The sequence below is a fragment of the Lepisosteus oculatus genome, chromosome 24 (genome assembly GCF_040954835.1).
Source record: "Lepisosteus oculatus isolate fLepOcu1 chromosome 24, fLepOcu1.hap2, whole genome shotgun sequence".
NCBI classification, from domain to species: Eukaryota; Metazoa; Chordata; class Actinopteri; order Semionotiformes; family Lepisosteidae; genus Lepisosteus; species Lepisosteus oculatus.
Window position 1 is genome coordinate 12,760,120 of NC_090719.1, and position 20,296 is coordinate 12,780,415.

At 42.7% G+C, this 20,296-nt stretch overlaps 2 protein-coding genes across 3 annotated transcripts; one reads left to right on the forward strand and one right to left on the reverse strand.

Moving 5' to 3' along the window:
* Positions 1-3,204: 3,204 nt before the first annotated feature.
* On the reverse strand, positions 3,205-11,376 carry edf1 (endothelial differentiation-related factor 1). Of its 2 annotated transcripts, none has more exons than XM_006640694.3 (5): positions 11,127-11,376; positions 10,270-10,321; positions 7,282-7,442; positions 6,426-6,519; positions 3,205-3,947 (listed from the first exon to the last, which is right to left on the reverse strand). In XM_006640694.3, exons 1-5 carry the CDS (start codon positions 11,202-11,204, stop codon positions 3,886-3,888), a joined length of 447 nt encoding a protein of 148 aa, XP_006640757.1. In that variant the 5' UTR covers positions 11,205-11,376; the 3' UTR covers positions 3,205-3,885. The 2 variants fall into 2 exon arrangements, with proteins under 2 accessions (XP_006640757.1, XP_015222637.1); XM_015367151.2 differs by lacking the exon at positions 11,127-11,376 and adding an exon at positions 10,927-11,100.
* Positions 11,377-17,273: 5,897 nt separating this feature from the next.
* On the forward strand, positions 17,274-19,442 carry bbln (bublin coiled coil protein). The gene is made up of 2 exons (XM_006640722.3): positions 17,274-17,666; positions 18,007-19,442. The coding sequence occupies exons 1-2, from the start codon at positions 17,597-17,599 to the stop codon at positions 18,195-18,197; spliced, it is 261 nt and encodes an 86-aa protein (XP_006640785.2). The 5' UTR covers positions 17,274-17,596; the 3' UTR covers positions 18,198-19,442.
* Positions 19,443-20,296: the final 854 nt, after the last annotated feature.

Here is a 20,296-nt window from a genome sequence, read left to right on the forward strand (position 1 = left end):
ATAGCTGTTAAGATAGGTTTGTCTTAACCCACTCAGTTAAGGGGCAGCTGCAGGCTGGAAATGGGTAGGAGACACGCAAAGGGGGGTGACCGAGTTCAGTTTATGTAGCTAATTTTTGTAATGATGGCCACTAGGCACAGCCATGTGAGACTTCCTGGTTGTTGTCCCTCCCTTGGAGTTACAATATCATTGACATCTTATTTTGATTTTCATAAAATCGGCAATACGACGAAACTTTTAGAAACACTAGCAACTAGTAAGCGAAATACCTGAAGTACAGTACTTGAAACACTTGTGGACTTGTGTTCAAAGAGCATTACACCGTCTTTGACGAGTTTTGTATTTTTTCTTGTCTTGGAGTTTACTGACATTTGAAATGCTTTGCGCCTGAGGGCAGAGTGGTGAACCATAAATGGTGAACAATTTACGTATTTTCTGTTTTCGAGAAGATTAGCATGTATACATCCCCTTCTGTGCTCTATATCTCTTATATTTTAGGAAACGTTATTTTTTAACAAACACTGCTCTAACTGGTCCAAAATGACTCAGTATTGAATAAATAATTTACTCTAACTTACTTACTCTTGGCTACATTCTTCCTGAGATGGGTCTGTTTCTGAATTTCATCCAGAAGTATGTTTTTTTTTATTTCAGATGTTGGACATAAAGAAATGATGCTCAAAAGACCCAATCAAATGCATGAAACCAAAATCATATGATGAACATTTTGGAGTTGTCCGATAATGGTATATATCATAATAATCATAATGTGGTTTTAGGACTGTTTTTAGCTCGTATGCGTTTCCCTTTGAGGTGTTTGAATAGTGTTTTGAAGGATGTTTCTGGGGAGGTTTGTAGATTAGGCAGCAACACTACCCCCTGGTAGCCAGATTTAGCAAGTACTGGGAGACTGAGAGTGTTACTACTGTTGGCGGGCTAGTAGGTGATGTTTCCTCCTCTGAACCAGAAGTTTCAGTATCATGCCCCAGTATAGGGACTGGAGACACTGGGCTGTAGGAGATGTCATTCTTTAGATTAAACCAAGATGCTGACTGGCTGGATTATTTGAGAGGGTCAGTGTGTTCACTCAGTAAACTGAGTTACACAATCTAAGCTTCCCAGATTTTTCCCTTAATACAGCCAGTGAAGCAACTTCTTAGGTACCTGGCTCATCAGCCTCATAGCAGTGAAGTGGGTCTCCTACTCTATGCAAAGTGACTTGGGATTCTTGATGATGAGATGCAATACATAAATGAAAACAACTACTATAAAGAAAATGTGTTCTTGTTGGCACGGTGGCACTGGGGTTGGCGGTGTTGGCTCACTGTGCAGGTGGGCTGGGTTCAATTTCAGACCCGGGGTACTGTCTGTGTGGAGTTTGCATGTTCTCTCCCTTGTTCACGTGGGTTTCCTCCAGGTGCTCCAGTTCCCTCCCAGAGAGCAAATGTGGGTGCCCTATGATGGACTGGCATCTCATCCAGAGTGTACCCTGCCTTGTGCCCATTGTTTGCCAGGATAGGCTCTGGCTTCCTTGTGACCCTGTATTGGATTAGAAAATGGATAGACGTTTTCTGATTGCTACATACCGTACATGCAGTTAAACTTTTCACAGTAGAATACAGCCGATTTCATTTGCTGGTAATTTCTGGAAGTTGTTAACTGTTGCTCCCTAGTGAACTGATATTGCTGCTTAACTATGAAGAAAATGGCCAGAATTACTTAAAACAGACAGATCTGAAAATAAAGTTGCAAGCCGAGTCTTCCCCTTTTTTTATTTTTCAGCCACGCTGCCAAGCACCAGTGGTTTTAATGTGATTTATCAAAACATTTTTTAAGGGCTGGGTTTACAAAAAGTGAACTATCCATGCATCTAACAACAACAACCAATAAACCAATCGTTGTGCTCATGTTGGTTTTCGAGTGCGCATGTCGTCTGAACCTTGTGTATTTTATGCTGGGATAGACTGCCATCTAGTGGAAAACACCTGTAACTCACAATTAACAAAAAAAATTCTGTGAGCATCTTCCTTCTTGTTTCTCTGCAAACTTGTGCAGTTTTTCAGACGCTTCTTTAATGTTATTCATCTTGTTTAAAAGTGCACTTAATTACTTCTGGAATTGACCACTATTACAAACCCATTCAAAAACTCCTGAAAATGTTTCATGAAAACCAGGGTTTTTATACCCATCTGCTCTACAGTGATCTTGTACCGATAATAGTTCCATACTGAGCATCAAAAGAAACCCATCACTGCTGTTACAATTTTATCACAGTAAGCAAAATGACAATCTTTTGTGCAGTAGGTACATTGACATTTCACTTAACAGATGAAATGTTAAATGTGGATTAATGCGTCATCAACAGGATTGATCCACAAGGAGCTTGTTATGAACATCACAGACGTATAGCTTTGCACAGCCACTGCTGGAAGCCATACAAGATATATACCTGTGGAGCATAACTATCCCCAATCTGCAGACTCTGACTTGAGGGTTCGCCATTACCCTAGATGTCACATTATCCCATTCACATTCCAAACTCTTTCAGCAACAACTCCTGTCGGGAGGGAATTACAAATCTTCCATCCTGATAAGTGGAGAACCTGAAAAGACAATTTGTTGAGGACTGTGCGAGAAGAGGCAGTAGCTCCACTGGATTAGCTTCTGAGGCTAAAAATATACCCAATACAAACATTAAAATCTAAATGTCCACTAATCTCATCTTACTTTATTGTGATCTAAATTTTTAATTCTAGACAAGCCTTTATTTACCCACTTGTGGAATTTTTTCATCCCAACTGCGTAAAGAGTTAATTTTGGCCACAGAGCACCACTGCAATGTTTAATCTATCAAACATCTACAAACAAGGCACACTATCAGAGCATACTGTGGGACAATGCACAAGGAGAATATACCATTGTCCAAGACCAACAACCACCTTGAAACTGTTAAGTACCACAGCAAGTTCCTCAGGAGTCAAATGAACTCGTAATGTTCTTTTATTGAAACTGCTCAAGGAATTCTAAAGTATCTTTTAGCCTGGAAATTACATCACTCTTAAAAACAGAACAACGATTCAGTTTGAAGGTAAAAGACGGGAAATCCTTACATTGAGCTGAAAGACCCAATACTTCATCATTTGCCAAATACAGTCTTGTCATTTCAAAACAACAAAAAAACAATCAAAACAAGGACAACAGTACTTGCACATCATATATTTAATTTTCTCTTTCCAAATAGCTCATACAGATGTGTGACAACAGCTGCTGAGAAACAGAGAACCAGTGCCCAATTTTGATGTATTAGCACCTAAGATATTGGCATAGTATACTGTGCACAAGCTTGTAAAATATTTTTTAAAAAAGCCCTGTTCAAGCAGGCAAGGTAGAGACTTTGCGAACCTCCCCTAAGAGTAACTGAAAGAAAAGGGCTGCCGCACCAAATCAGAAATTAAAAAAAGCCACAAATGCAGGTGAAATGCCAAAGGGTTTTATCTTTATTTAAGTCCAAACAACAACTTGGGAGGGTCTCCGTATCGTATGTGAAGAAAAACCCCCAGGAAAACCCAGGGTTCACAGTTGCTATAAACGCACTGCCTAAAAATGGATGGAACTTGAATGATTCTTTAAAAGAAAAAATATACTCAAAGAACAGTGGTAAAATTCTGGTAATAGGTATGAACCAAAACCAAAAAAGCAGGAACATCTTTTCCAGGAGCTTGTTTCATGCCAAACCCAACACTTTAAACCACAGGAATTTGGGATCTTGTGTATGAAAGCCACCATTCCTCCTCTTGGCAATGACCTTGAACACCCTGGTTCTCCCGTGGGAACCAGCCGAGATCAGCCCCGATGGCACAGGGGGCCGACTTCGAGGCTTTGTGTTCATTTTGTCTTTGGAACCACCTCGAGGGGTAGTCCAATATCCTTCCCGCGCAGCTTCATCCCTGGAAAAGAGAAAGAAAGGGGCACTCATTAAACCCATTGAAGGTAACATTTCAAGATGATACATGTACAGGGCAGGTTTCCTGACCAATCCCATTCTAAATATTTCTCTCAAAAGGTCCTTTACTGCCAATTACTCATGCCAACAGTTCAACACTTCATGCTTACAATAGCTTTGAACCAACCGATAGCCTTATCAAACATGCCAAATGGGATCCATTATTACCATTTGTGCCTTCTTTCATACCAACACCAAAAGAAACCTTTTCAAGAATTAAAATTAAAACTTTAAAGCAATTGTTTTCCAGGCACACTGGAAGTTACATGGAAAAGCACTTAATACATGTGTTACACACACAATTACAGAGGTCTAATGCTATACACTAGTGTTATCAGACACTGCCTTCTGAGAGAACATTTTTCATACGGCTGCACCAATAAATTCTCTAAACATCAATACCACATGTACCTTATGTTGTAACAGCTGGCTCAGACTGCCAACTATTCTATTAGCATTAAACCAAAATAAGAAATCCCATAAACTGCTCTTTAAATATTAACTTAAGATGCTATCTTTTGTAGTTGTCTAGTGTACTGCCAGTTCATGCGATAGTTCTTGCATTTTTATGGTACTAGTACATGTTACAGCTTAAGGATTCCACTGCTTTTTTTTTTCCAAGGAGGAGCATGTAGTATCATTAAGAGTACTGTATACTGTATGTACTATGTACTGTATATTATATTTCGGAGTTGTAGTTTGTAACATTCACCCAGATTTGAAAGAATTGCCTTTTCAAAAGTCTGGGTAAAGTTTAAAAAATACGTGTGAAAGTTTTCAGCATGAAAGAGGATTTTATTCAGAATTAAAATGTCAACAACAAAGTACAGATGACTACTCTACATCTGAAAAACAAAAGTTGGCCATTAAGTCTACTGCTTTTGCTACCAGTTAGCACTCTTAGATAAGTTAATTTTGATGTTTAAGACTGACTGATTCCTTACTACACAAGAAAAGGTAAAACTAAACTCCTGATATTTTAGTATTTACCACCAATTTGTAAAATGTGATAAAAAACTCAGTTGTATTACACTAAACAATAGATAACTATTCCCAAACACTTCAATTCCCTTTAACGAATAATTGACAAAACATCATTAAATTAAATTAATTCCATGCTGGTGTAAAAATGCTGAATTAATTTGATACATATGGTATTTATCTCCAAGCAGAACTATGCATTGGAATCTTTTTTGTTTTGTTCACATACACTTTGCAAATAAACAGCAAGATGCCACCAGCCTGTGACACTTATGTATACCTGGTTTAAAATCCTCACCCTCCATACAGGCAAGTCAACAGGGAGCACATAAAAGAACTAACAGCTACAGTACTTTAGAGTTGGCTGAGTAAACAATCTCATGTTGCAGTACGCACGTGCCAAGTTATTTCTGATTACATCATATAAGGTTGGGTTTCAGTTTTACAACTGCACCTAGCTGATGTACAACGCATCACTAACATGATTAAATGCAGAGAAGCAGTTTCTGGGACACCCAGATGAAGTGAAAACTTGCCCATGAAGTACTTTTGGAGAACATTAGTAGTGCAGATCAAGTGCACATATACACAAAGGAACAAGTGTGGCGTGAAAGGGGTATAAACTGTGCTGTAATTGCTTACTCGACATTACGCAGTGCCCAAAGACATTTCAAAGGGACTCACTGAAACAAAACAAGGGGGAAGGGTACTGAGTGTTGAAATAGAGATCTCTCAAAATAATTGGCTCATTCTGTAGCGATGCACTTTCTACACATCATAGGAGTAATTAATAGGAAGCTGTGGGGGTCTGTGGAGCGGATAGCTCAGGGTTCAGACGTTTCCGGAGGAGAAATCCGCAATTGCACAAAAAAACAGTACACAAAAGGCACAATAGTGTGAATTCAGTTTTTTTCATTTATTATAGCATTACACATTATATATAAACCATTAAAGAGGCATTTAATGTACTATACATTTCTCAGAAGAAAATGCTTGGATTTAAAATTGTTCATAATTTGATTTACACGGCTTTAAAATGATATTCACAATTTTACTATTAAGAGCTTCGGGGAGTCATGAATGAGCAGCTTGCAACTTCAACACAATTCAAGCGCCACTGTGCTTAAGCACATCCCTATTCAAACATGCAAATTCCTCTGTTGAGACAAGTTCACCATACAGCACAAACAAGCCTGTGTACTGTTTCCGTAAACAGTCCGTCAATTGGCAGTATACCCTTAAAGCTAAAAGCTCCAAGCAGCAATCCCTTGACCAGCAAAATGGCAGAAATGAATGCAGTGTCATTCAACCCCTTAGCAGTGCATTTCCTTGTGAAGACAGACCTATTTTTTTAGTTCATAAGTCCTGAATCAGGACAGTCATCCAACAGGTTCCGCATTAGTGAGTCTGTAGTTTCCAGTGAACAAGTGTGAATACTCACCAATAGCTCGCTCAATCTTCCCCAAGACCTGGTTGTTAGGAATGGCTTTTCCGCATTCATAGTCCGCAATGATCTGAGGCTTCTCATTGATTTTCTACAGAAATAAGAAATGTATGAAAATGTAATGATTTCCACCAAATGTGAACATTAAATAAGTTACAGCAAAACCATACATTTAACTTGTGCCTTAAATCCAAACATATTACAGGATTTCTTAATTTATTAGACAAATTTAACATCCTTTCTTATATTACTAATTTTCTGAACCATAAAATGAAAAAAAGGCACAGAAGTTTTATATTTGTGGATTTTTTAGGTGGTCTTAAGTTATTACTAGCTCCAATGACCAAAACACATATACCGATCTGGGCACATTAGAATCAGCTCACATTAGCTCAGTTTAAACATTCTGCAGTTCTTCATTACTGCTCAGTTTCAATTACTGAGTGCTTAAAAACGTGATGAAATCATGCCCTTTACTGAACACCTTTCCTGAAGCACGAAACTATCATTTTTAATGATGTCAATGACCATAATGTTCCAATGTATCCTACAGCTATATTTCAAACATACCGACATAACGTATGTACTTCTGACTTGGGAGAAATCCTGACATACTGTTCAAATAGTGCTCATGTAGTGTTTGATGCGTAGAAGGCAAACACTCCCTTTCAGGTGTGGGACGTAAATAATACACAGATAAAAACAAAACTCAGCTATACCAACCAGACGCTAAATAACCCTGAAGTCATTCAGATTTAATATCTGCTGCAAAATACCTCTGGTGTCGCATGCATTAGCAGAGTTAATTCAGCAAGTACTGGTTCCATTCCAGGTAGGTCACGATGTTACTCACAGTGGCCAGGTCTTTCTGGGTCAGTCCTTTGGCCTGTCTGCCTTGCTGGATGACTTTTCCCACCTCCAGCGAGACCCTCTGGTGGTGCAGTTCTTCCGTCTCCCGATCAAGCTTGGCTGTGTTTTTGGTCACCACGTGCTGCTTGTTTTGTCCTGCAGACCCTGTGGGATCACAGCACAGTAAAGCGCTAGCTGGCTCCCGCGGCACCACTCAGAAAATACAGGACGCATTCCTCCTAGGCCACAAAGCACAGAAACACCGGCATTCAAAACGCACCACTGCATTAAGAATAAAACACTGTTGTAGCAACTTTCACAGGTTTTGCTGGGATTGTAAGATAAGAATCAAACACAAGCATGTTTTTATCAGGTTCATATACACTGCTGCAAACAGATGTATGGAATAGCTAAAACGTTCAATCAAGGTATAAGATAAATGATGGATTAAGCATTTCTAAAACAGTGTCCACCTTGTACAAATTCTACATCATATAGCAGATAAAATTAAAGATAGTCACAAACAGTTATATGACCTCTAAATGATTGTCTACCTTAACGTTCAAAACAATCAAGTCCACTGGCACAGAAACGTTTTTTAATTGACATAGCAGCATAGCAACAGCTTATGAGTGTACTGCCCTGACATACAGTCCTACTTGGAACCATTGCCCAGTGTAACATTCTAAAGGGCATAAGTACATGTAAATAGAAGATTGGTTTATATAAACAGCAAATGGGCAGAAAGAGAAATAAAAGTGTACATTTTTAAACTTGTTCTAAACAGTGGGAACCACAACCGTGTTTCTTTTACCTTTTGCCCGTTTGTGTAAGCATGGTCAGAGTGCACCACTCAGACAATACAATGTCTAGGCACAGGCCAAATTAATGGAAATTTAAAAGACAAACACAGCTGTTTCACCTCTTCTTGATGGTGAAGCCAAAGCCTCAAAGGGAAACCAGCCAGTCAGTGTTTAAAGAATTGTTTTCTACTCCCCCCTTTTGAGTGAAATGCCTTTTACATTCCATGTGCAACTCGGTGTCCTTATTTCACTACTAAGTACTTAGTTGGGTTTAACTGATGTATACCCCTTAATATTTCACATGCTTGAGTCCCATCTCTACTCTAATGCCTTTTGGCCTAGACTGAAGAGATTTAATTCCTTTACCCTGTCTGCACTTTCAGAAAGAATTCCTGACGAGCAACGACCTTTTACTGGTATGGCGAGCACAACCTTCTTAAAGAAGTCTTAATATGGAATATAAAGGTTGGGCATTAACTTCTCTGATTTTAAGTCCCGCACATTTTGCTGTATACCCGAGCACTACTGGCATTTGATCGATTCCCCACATGGTCTGGATGAGAACACAGAGGAACCTGCATAAGAAAAAAATACGCCCAAGGCTTTAGGACACTTCGAATTAGATGCTTACTACCTATAATTTGTTACTACGCCCTGTGTGGATCACTGTGCGTTTCACAACAGTAATTTTGGCAAGTGTTTAACCAAATGATCGTCTAAATATTTCTGCTGCTCCTTGCAGCTTTTTCTATTTTTGCTACCCCCACTGTTTTTTTTGTATAACGTGCACTTTATCCGGCTTACTAATCGCACCTCAGTATCGATCAATCATGACTACTGAATGAAAACTAGTCATGAATTAGTGCTCAAACCACAAACACATCATTTCTGCAAAAATAACTCACTATGGGTAAAACCACTGCTATGGCACGTGGGCATGTTATAGAGTGGTACCGTGTCTAACAGCAGCTGAACCGAGATGATGCAGTCCCTCCTGTTTTCCCTGTCAACTCAACATACAGCGGGCTGATTAACGGGACTTCAAAGTATGTTAAAAAAAGCTGGAGGATGAGTGAATCTTACATGGATTTATAATAGCTGTCCATTGCAGAAACCCCAAATCAAGGTTCTGCCAAAATAAGAAAAAACAGTACTGGGGGAAAAAAAATGCTGGACATGAACTTACTGTCAAGAGGATTCCTGGATCACTACTCGGACTAAATAAGATTTGGTGTTAAATTAAGAGCACCTTCTCCAGTTGCTGTAAGTGGAACTCCCTTGTCTCTTTGATATATTTGCAGGGTTTGAAAAATAACTAACACACACACAGGTTAAAAGTGACACTGCTGTCCCCGTTAGCCAGTTTTACACCTACTTCTCAGACTTGTATGTTTGGAAGATCAGATGAAACTATTAAAGATAACCAAAAGGACTTCTGTTTTTGCAAATGATTACGCACTACCGTTTCTGTATCCTTTCACTGTAATCAAGGCATCTACAAACAGTCATAACCTTTTTAAAGGGCATTCCCCACGCTCCATAACTACTGCTTCCTCTAATAATCCGGAAAGTCTGGTGAAAACCAACACCGACTGTAATTCAATGCCATGGGAAAACACCTTGTGTGATAAGCAGACAAATCTTTAACTCAAAAGTTTCTTCGAGGTCAGGCACCGAAAGAAATGTTTTTAAGTCACATCTCTAAAACCTTGGCTGGAAAAAAACTATTATAAATGTATTATATTATAAACGCACTGGTTTTCCCCATGGACAGAAATGTAAGCCTTTTAGTAGACAAGATAGAAATCGCAGCAGGAGACCATTACTTGGTGGCATTTAAAAGGACGTATCAACCAAACGGGAACAGTGATTACTTTCTACAAGACTTACACAAAGTTTCAAACCGTCACATGTAAATTTTACATTTGTAAATTAGTAAATCTACAAGACTACCTAGTATAAAGTCTGACAAGCTTGGAGAACTCATGTCCCCATAACAAACTGCACCCTTATGATAAGCAGTCCATAAACTCGGGGACATACAGGTGGATACACAGGGACTCCAAGCACGCCCAGCAAAACAAAGCCATGTGACCTGACACAAAGTCACAGGCAATACTACACTTCCAGGTTTGTGAAAAAAAACAAAATGCATAGTACCACACTTCACAACTACGCAGGATTCTTACATTTCTTTGTGGTTTCGAGCTCCTCTCCTCTTCTCTGTGCTGCTATAACTGCCTGGAAGACAAAGTCCATCATTACAGAGGGCATTTGCAAAAGCTTCGTCATAGGCATTTCCTCGGGGGAGGGGGGTCTTCAAAATATATTTGGCACAGATTTACTGGAAAACGGCTCACTAACATCGTAGCGTTTTGCAAGCACCGAGTCAGCAGCGATGGGCGCTTAACGGGCAGGTCGCCTCCTTCCATACGAGAGACGCGGATTCTCAATCGGCCGCTCGAAGTTAACATGGAGCGACAATTCATGAACGGCCGGCTGCTGGTTTGAGGACGCCTGTTCGTGCTGTTCCTCGTCGTAATGACAATGCACGCAGGATAACACCAGTACTGTGCATCGGTAATATAACGAGCACCCCGATCTCCTGAACATTAACCAGTGGCCCGTCCGACGCCAATATCTCCACACGACACGGTCACCTCGAAGCTCACTGGCGAAAATGGGGTCAGCTCCCACAGTTTAATAACGTTAAAAAAAAACATATTTATAGGTTTATAGGGGAAACTACTATGTCGTTGGGTGGAGAACACTGGACTTTAAACCACTCTCGCACGTCACCCTGCACATATGTAATGCAAACACACGAACAGTGTGGCCGTGTATACCTTTGAACAAACTACAACGCACGGTTTCTTGTCTGACGACGCCTCCTTCGGCATTCAGTAGTGTCGTCGGGCGAAAAGGGCGAGTCGTTTACGGTCTGCACACGGGATCGAGCCGAGAGGCCCAGTCCTCCCGCTCCCGTCCCCGGGCTCGATTAGTGCGGAGCCCCGGAGACCGGCCACCGCGAGGCTGCCCACTTTACCTGTTTGGACTTCGCCTGCGACGCAGTCGGGCCCTTCTTCCTCAAGACAGTCACGGTATCCCAGTCACTTTCTGCCATTGTTACAAAGATAAGTCTCTTATTTACACAGGTTATGACGCGACGTCGCTTGTTTTTTGTTTTCCCCCCCACAAAATCTGTACCCGCAGAAGTTACCCCCGAAACAGACGCACGTTTTCCTCGAAGCTTTATTTAAACGCTCTCGTCGCAGACAGAGCTGGAGCCCGGGGGGGGGCGGGGCCTGGTGTGGAACTTACCAGAAACCTGCGGCTGACGTCACCGCCCTGGGAATACTGTTTACAGGGAGCTGGGCTGTCATGTCATGACAGGCCGACATCGGGCCAGCGGCGTGCTGAAGACGCGTGAAGAAACGTGCATTGGCAGAGTTCATGCAGCGGACCTCCCGTGTAGCTGGTTGTTTGCAGACTTTGCTGGTGGGCAGGCGCATACCCTGCACCAGTAGGTGGGGCAGTACAGGGGATATTTAAAAATATGCTAAGAACATCTCGTTTTCATCATCCTGTATGTTATATGCCAAAAACATCACATGTACATTTTAGGCATGTAATATTAGGGAATTTCTGGACGTTTGGGACAGAAGGGTGCAAGAGTTTGATTGCTTATTAGCTCTAAATCACTTGCTTTGACAAATCCGTTACACTGTACACAGCGCCTCCCCAGGGAGCACACGGTAGCGCAAATATACCCCTTTTCCCAACACAGCATTCGTGGTCAGAAAGAAGTGTGATGTCTAAAGGGGATGGAGAAATGCTCTCTGCTTTTCGAGCCGAGGAAAGCTCTCCAGGTGGCATAATAAACTTTTCACAATTGCAGTGCAATACACTGTGACTTTTGCATCCCTATGTTATTGGTCCTTCAAGCCTGCTTTCAGCAGAACTCAAGCTTTGTGTTAGAGATCTCCCATTCTGGCACAAATGAGGTGGTGTGCACGAAGGCTCAACGTCAGGCAAATTCATCAGGGGAGTACCCCAGGGGTCTGTATCAGGACCACGGCTCTTCCTAATTTCCATTGATGGTCTACGTTTGGCTAAACTAATCGAGTTCACAGACGAAAGTTTTAAGATTAGCGAACACTTTGCTTTAAGGAAAGCTGAAATGGAAATTCAGAATGATTTAGGTGCGAACGGAAACGTTCTGATGCGTTTAGATCCTTTCAGATTAGGGGGTCTCAAACTCAATTCCTGTGGCCCCAGCGCAGTGCTAACCACTGCAACACCACCCTGCCCTGAAGAAGCTTTTTCGCTGTCTCTGGAAGAATAGGATTCAACATCATAATACTCATAGAAACCTCATATTTAATCTTTTTCAGTGTAAATGAGCAACATGAGGACGCCACGCGATATGCTGGTTAGTGTCAGAGGTGAAAGGTCAATCTGCGAGCACAAGGTCGAACTCCTGATTGGCTGACACAAGTGAAAGATGAAAGGTCACCGTCTCTTCACTGCGGGGGGGGACAAAGGTCATTCTCGCCGATGTCCTGATCACTAGGAATGGGGCGAAGCGGCTACCAGGCACAGGACAATTCAGAGGCCGCGTCGCTGTTCCTGCGCGTGCGCGCGGGAGACCAGCCAAACTCAGACTGGGCATCGTCGCCGAACGGTGGCCTGGGCCTGCGTCCATAGCGCTTGGAACCCTGCGTGCTGCCCCAGGTGCGAGGCTTGGTGTTCATCTGGGAATAAAAAGGACAATCTCTTGAGTACGATTACGACAGAAAGAGGTGCTCCTCAGCAGGACAAAGACGTCCTAATTTAAGCCTGCCAGCCTAGTGGACATACTTTCTTTCAATAGATGCCTGCAGAAAGACTAAAACTGAGCTCATTCACTTTATAGCAGCTTAATGGGTACACACTGGGTGGGATGCCAAAAACAAAAATATCTTATTAAATCCCAATTTAAAAGCAATGCATTGGGTAGGATTTATTGGACTTTGTACCTACAATTCTTACAATGGTTTTGAATGGATAAATCTGTCAAATTTTAAAACACAACAAACTATGTATAATGGCTCATGCAGATGTGGTCTGGGGAATAGAATTATGGATCCCACTGCAAGGACACACGCCAGATCACATGTATGTCATGAGGCACGGTATCGAACGTTTCTCAATTTAAGGGAAGCAGTCACAGTCTTCTCAGAAATGCCCCTTTGAATCTGCCACTTTTGATCTGCCTTCTCACCTGTACAAACACAGCTGTGCTCATCTGCAGAGTCTCCATTCGCTCGCTAAGTCGGGCCAGCCAATCCAGATGGTCAGCGATGGACATCTTCAGGTCGATGTTGTTTTGCTGGAATTGAACAAATAACAAGTAACACCACCAGTTTCATAATGAAGTTTAATCACTGGCAAACTTCTTACTATGGAAAAGAGATAATAGACATTCGGATACCTAGGGATCAATGCTAGGAGTATCCAGTGTCCACAATTCCTGCAGTCTTTACATGCAGTTCCAGTTATGTCACTGGGATCCAATCTGATTCCCTGGTATGTATTCCAGAGAACCCAGTTATATAGCTGATCCCTTAACTGACATAGTTATGTCATTACTCAGGCCTTTTCAGTCAATTACAGGTCCTAAACTTACAGTGTTCTGTTGTTTCTTTGAAACCTCCTGGGTTTTGAGGAACTGGAAAAGGGTCCACTTGGGGAGATCAATTGGCTCAATTAAAGACTCGATTCAAAGAGACCAGCTGCTATGAAAACTAGAACTGTGGGTCACCACCCGCATTCCACCCAAGATGTCCTTGGCTAAAACCAATGAGAGATCATGGACCTCCGCATACTAAAAAGGATGTTTTCTTTCATTAACTGCAGAGAGCTGTTTTTTTTTACCCAGAAGCCACCTTCTCCTGCTGAGCAGGAAAAGCTTGGCCCCCCCAGAGACTGAAAAAGTTCCAAAAAGAAAGACCCCAATATGCTTTAGTGCATTGTTGACTCGTAACCCCACAGTCTAGTGATCCCAAGGTTGGAGACTGAGGAAGGAGTCAGGTGCTGTCCAGGAACCAGCAGGGGGAGTTCAGACCTGGTCCCAGAGGGCAAGTTGTCAAGGTGACCTTTAGAGGCACAGCACCTAACTGGGAGAAGATGTTCAATTGGTCCAATGAGGCCAGCCATTCAGCGGTTTAGCTCATTAAGACCCATGCTGGAATTAAAACCTGCAGGACCTGGGCCACCCATCCCTACTGTTACGTGTTCTGATCTTGAATGTGTGTGGGAGTTTGCAGGTCCACTTATTTAAATACTCTCCCAGAAACATCCACTTTTTCAGGGCGCTGGCTGCCTTTACCCTCTAGTCTGGAAGGTTTAGACCAAGGTTAGGTCAAGAATTAGGGCTAGGAAAAAATTAGGGTTGAGGCTGACCGCAGGTGATGAAGGCGTTTGGGTTCAAACCCCGGAGCGGACAAGTGTCGTACCGCCGCCATGTTTTCCTTCAGCTCGGTGGCGGAGAGCCGCAGGTGCTCCAGCCGGTCCACCTGCTCCCGGAGGCGACCCTCCAGAGCCTCCATGAGCTCCGGGCTTTCCGCCGCCTTCGGCCCTTCTCTCGCAGACATCGCCGCCTCGCCTGGCGGGGACGGACGCGCCGCGGGCTCCGGCCTGCGCAAAAAACCAAGAGGCGCATCGCCGCGTCAGTTGCAACTGCCTCTCCCCTCAAGAGTGAAAATATACGACTACGGCGTGAGCGTCCACGTCAGACCCTGCGGCATGCACAAGCCATAATCGCCGCCAGAGCCGGTGTTGGGGGTGGGGATGAAAGTTGCTCGGTGTTCTGCAGCTGAGGTCGATATTTCCTCGGTGCTGAGGCTGCCCGATTTTGTGGCATGTCAGAAAGCCGCACTACACGGGCTGATTGTGTAGGAAATGTACCTGAACCCAGAGCAACTTCATTGGGGGCCCCGATTTTTTTTTAACTTTTCAAAATATATACAGTTTCACGTCGTCTCAATTAGTAGTAGCCGATTCGATACCAATTAGAAACTCTACCGTTATCCCCCCCCAAAAAAACAGGTGTCGGACCATTTTATTTTATTTACAATCACATGCAAGCTTCTTTACAGTTATTAGCTACAGTAAATTGCCTCATAGCCGCTCAACATTTACCTGGCGCTTAAGTTCGTGTCAGGCTAAAAAGAAAAACAAGTCACTACTATGCCATTATCATTATATCGGCAGCGATCAGGTGATCCTCTATGAATCTCAATAGAGAAAAAGAAAGGCAAATATATAATGGAATTTAATAGGAACCTAAACGAAGTACAGGACATACCGAGCCCGTCTGTGTAAACAACATTTGTACAGTCATCTTACTCGACATTAGGAACAATTAGCATGGAGTTAAAACTTTTGGTAGTCTCCAGCCGAGAAACCCTATCGAGGTAGGGGGAAGGATAGCTTTGAAGGAGATCAAATTGATAACTTGCATGACAAACTGGCGCTTTTGTAGTCCAGTATTTAGCGGAACAGCAGAAAACAATTCACTTACACTTCTAAGGAGACTGTAAAAAAAAAAAAACAACAACCCCGGGACCGTGCGGGTTTCCTAAAGCTTCAGCGGGCACCACAATGCTTCTGTCGAGAAGTCCGTCCTATTTACGGCTCTCCGATTTCCCAGTTTTGAAACAGCCGTGGAGTATGACTTTCGGACAGGGGACGTCTTCAGCGCACGGCTGGGAAGCTGGTCTGTCGCCGTTGTAGGAGCACTGGAGAGACCTTTTGTCTCGAAAGAATCCCAGGAATCTCACCTCGGCTGACGTCAGCCCCCTCCGCCGAGGGGAAGAGTGGAAAACGGCGATTTCAGAGCCCAGAGGCACCGGCTTTCCTAAAGCCTGAGCGCTCACACCGTGTCCGTCTCCACTATTGTGGCTGTGAAAGACGCACACCCCCAACACACACACACACACTTTCCCAAGAGCCGTAAACTGGGGTGCCTCGCTGGACAAGACGTTAGGCATTGTAGATAAGACACCGCTCTGCTGTAGGCTGCTGGCACGAAAAATATATATTTTTTTCATTTACATTGTGTTGCATCAGGGAGGCCTTGTTGTTTTTGTAAGTTAACTGCGTTTTTTTTTTAAAGGCAGCAGCAAGTTCTTTGCAGTATGTATAATTTTCAGTATTTGCATTGTGCGTACTCAGTTGTGTGTCCACGACAGCATTATGTAACCTAAATCCTTCATGCAGTAGCTATTCCATGACAGTGTAGCACGGACATTTGTCTGCTCATTTGAACACGATGGGCTCAGTTTGTATTGTACTGGAAGACCTCAGTGAAAGACCTGTTTTTTTTTTTTATCGTGGCGCAGTCTTATTACGAGAACAACGGCGCGTTAATATCCAACTTTATTTTACAACCCTGCTTTTGGATAAAGTATCGTCTACAATAGAAAAGAAAAAATACACAAGCTATTGTTAAAGCTATTGACATCGTGAGGTCCATACAAAACTAAAGTGTCTTATAATGAGACTTTTGTGTATGCATGTGGGATTTTTTTGTATACACGTACAGTAAATTCATAATATTCAATTCGTAATATTCATAAAATCTTAATCCTGTTCATCGGGTTTTTAAGTTGTCTGATATGTACCTAGAAAAAAATAGATTTGTGCAACGTAATATGCTACACATACACTGCACAAAAATGAATGTGCAGTAGATTTGTCCACAAAATGTACTGCTTAATAATCACTGTTTTTACGGCTTTCGTCATACATAATCTCAAAAGCACTTTTTAAATATCTTGCTGGCAAACTTCTGGAAAATGCATGGCGAAACAACACAGACTAAATAGCAGAATGAGCGAGTTTTTCATGAAGGAACCTTTTGTTAAAACTGGATAATACCCAGATATGGGTATCGCTGTAAGAAGTCTGTTTTTCTTGCAAGACTGAACTACTATCCGAACATACAACAACACCCGCAGGGTCTTTGACTGAAGGACCCCGTGTGAAGTAGCTCACAAGATGCCTTTAACAAATGTTTTTAAAAAATGGCGGTGAAGATTTTTGTTACATACAATTATTTCAGTAAATGCACTTAAATATTTTTTTTTCCTTTTTATTCATTATATTTAAAAGAATTGTGCACTACAAAACTTAACTCATGTACGATTAAGGCGTTATCGTTGGACACCCTAGTGTCCTTACTCGTGAACATCAGCTGAGCCGATCATTCGTTCTGCTTTTTAAAATAACCGGGTTATGATAAATGGCGATATTCTGAGTTTGGGTTTCTAGCTGTATGGCAGTACTTTTCACTTGTTTATAGACCTAGCGCTGTGTCTGAAGGCATTGATTGCATTCTGTAGCTGTCCTATATATGTACGCTGCACTCTAATCTGACCTGTTCAGTGAAGGGTATTGTGATCTAAATTAGGCTCGCCAAAACAAGCTGTCCTGTTCGAGGTGGTAAACCCGTTTTTGTGATCCACAAAGATCATGTCCGGACCAAATGGAGATCCAAGTGTTTCCATCGAAGTGGGCGAAGACGACGAGTTCAGCGAGGAAGGTAAATGCACTTTGTGATTTTTAAAAGACAAATTTGAAAAATATAACCGCAAGTTATCACTGTTGATTTACGCTGGGCAACAACTGTCCGGTAGCTTAAAATTCTTCTCATCGATACGCTTCTGTTGCTGTGTCATGTTATTTAAATAATCATATTGAATAGTATCTTGTTTCTTAAGCTTGCCGGCGGAATTGTCGTTGACGAGGGTTAGCGTGAGATTGATGTTGAATCAGGGACTCTGTCCGGACAGTTACTAGGCATCAACAGGATCAGGGTTAGGGAGCAGCCCCGGGTGTATCCCAGCAGTGCAGAACTGTGCTTCTGTCGCCATCTCTTCCAGAGTACGCGGCCATTAACTCCATGCTGGACCAGATCAACTCCTGCCTGGATGACCTGGAGGAGCGCAACGACGTGCTCAATGCCAAGCTGAAGGACCTGCTGGAGTCCAACCGGCAGGCCAGGCAGGAGTTCCGCGAGCAGGTGGCGCCCCCCCCGGGGGAGCCCGCTGATGGGGACCGCGTGGAGCAGTGAGGGGCGACCAGGAGGAAAGCGTCTGGGGGGCGTTGGGGTGGGCCAAGGAGGATGGTGGGGAAAATATGTTCAGGACTCTATCGGGAAGCACTTTATCCTGAGGTCACTTGCCAGTTTGTAGTCTACGTCATTTGCCAGCTTGGAGATCAGGCGGCAGGGCAGTGCAGCGAGCATCGAGGAATGAGGAATGAGGAAACGCAGAACCGGTGGTGATGTAATCAGGAGATGAAATGGATTAGCTGTCAGGTGTACGCTTCTTGGACCCTCGCCGATTCCTTCCTTCTTATTTCAGTGACGTTCTGACTGTGGTTTGTTTGTGAACAGCCGCTGAGGCCCCGCGTCCGGCAGAGGAATCCGACTCTGTTGGGCCCCTGAGCAAGGCCCTTAACCCCAATACACTGCTCCAGGGGCGCCGTACAATGGCTGACCCTGCGCTCTGACCCCAAGCTTCTCTCCCTGTCTGTGTGTCTCATGGAGAGCAAGCTGGGGTCTGTGAAAAGATAAATTCCTAATACAAGAAATTGCATATGGCCAATAAAGTGATCTGATCCTATCGTGTGGAAGTCTGCAAATGAGGAGCTCTGTGTTCTGTGTTCTGTCGGGCGTGTAGATGGCTGCTCCTGCACACCGTCATCTTGTGGCGTAACTATTTTGTCGAGACCAATTTAGTTCCTGCTAATTCCGAGCTGAGCATTCTGAGCCAAATTCTCATTTTCTGTTTTGAGCCTTTCCTGTCTGCTAAAGGTTTTGAATCTATGCGTCTGCCGTGTTGCATCTCAATAAATTATTAGCTTGCAACTTTCACATTTGTTCGACTTATCCATTTATTGTATTAATGAAATGTATTTCAGAGCAGCGGATTAATGATTAATTTATTTTGGGACCCTGCATTGTTACCTGTTACTGTTTCCTGGTAGTTTGAGTGTGTAAATAAAACATAACGTGCAGTTGAACTATAATATTGGAGTGTATAGCAATTAAACCAATATATATTTTGGGTCATCAATACTCGAGACTTTTTTATAATTCAAGTGGAGTGCAGAATTTGCTTCACTTTCATTAATCCTGCAATTTCCCACACAGGATCAATGAAGTATCTATTACCTGCTGAAATTACTTGCATTCTGTAGTAACCACGGATTGTAAATATTCAGGACGAAGGTACAAAAGACGTTTGATGCATGTTGCTGTGTTTGACTTTAAAGGACATATGAAAGATTTGCCAATAAAGATTTTAAAATCCCATCGGCAGCAGTGGTATTCTCTTCGGCCAAAACTATTGGTGTGATAATATCGCTTCCATCCGTTTTCTAACTGCTTCATCCTCTTCGGAGCTGCAATCTATCCCAGCAAGCAGGTGGCACGGTACACCCTGGAGAGGACGCCAGTCCATCGCAGAACAGACAGACACAAACACACACTCACACCATGGCCAGTGTTCACAGAAGCCTACCAGAATGTCTTTGGACTGTGAGACCAAACTAGAGCACCTGGAAGAAACCCACATCGACCTGGGGGGAACATACAAACTCCACACAGACAGCACCCCAGGTCTGGAATTGAACCCAGGACCCCAGCACTGCAAGGCATCAATGTCAACCACTGCACCACCCTAAAAAGCAAACACCCTGTGTTTATAATGAATTGCAAAGGAAAGCATGTGAAGAACTCAACAGGGTTTCCTTAAGATCTTACTCTCAGCCCTCAACTGACACATGCACACACTGCATAGTGTTTTGCATTTTGGGAGCTTGGCTTGTGTCGTGTCTCTTGAGTTACAGCTGAAGGATTCTGTTTCCCTGTCAAAACACTCAAATCTGCTCGTATCATTTCAGTATCATCAAACAACAGAGCTTGTTTGGCCTCAAACCCTCAAGACAGGCAAACCAGTTTCACTCATTTCAGTGCCGCTGTTTACCAGCTGATGTTTGCGGATGTTCAGTTTTTTTTCTTTCTTCCAGTACACAGCGCTTTTCAATCCAGAGCAGTCTCGAGGCACTCTACATAAATATACGTACAATCAAATGTACAGTTAGCAGGAAAAAAAGACTACAACAAGTAGTCAAAATAAGAAATGAAAGGAGGTGTCTGATTGCCTG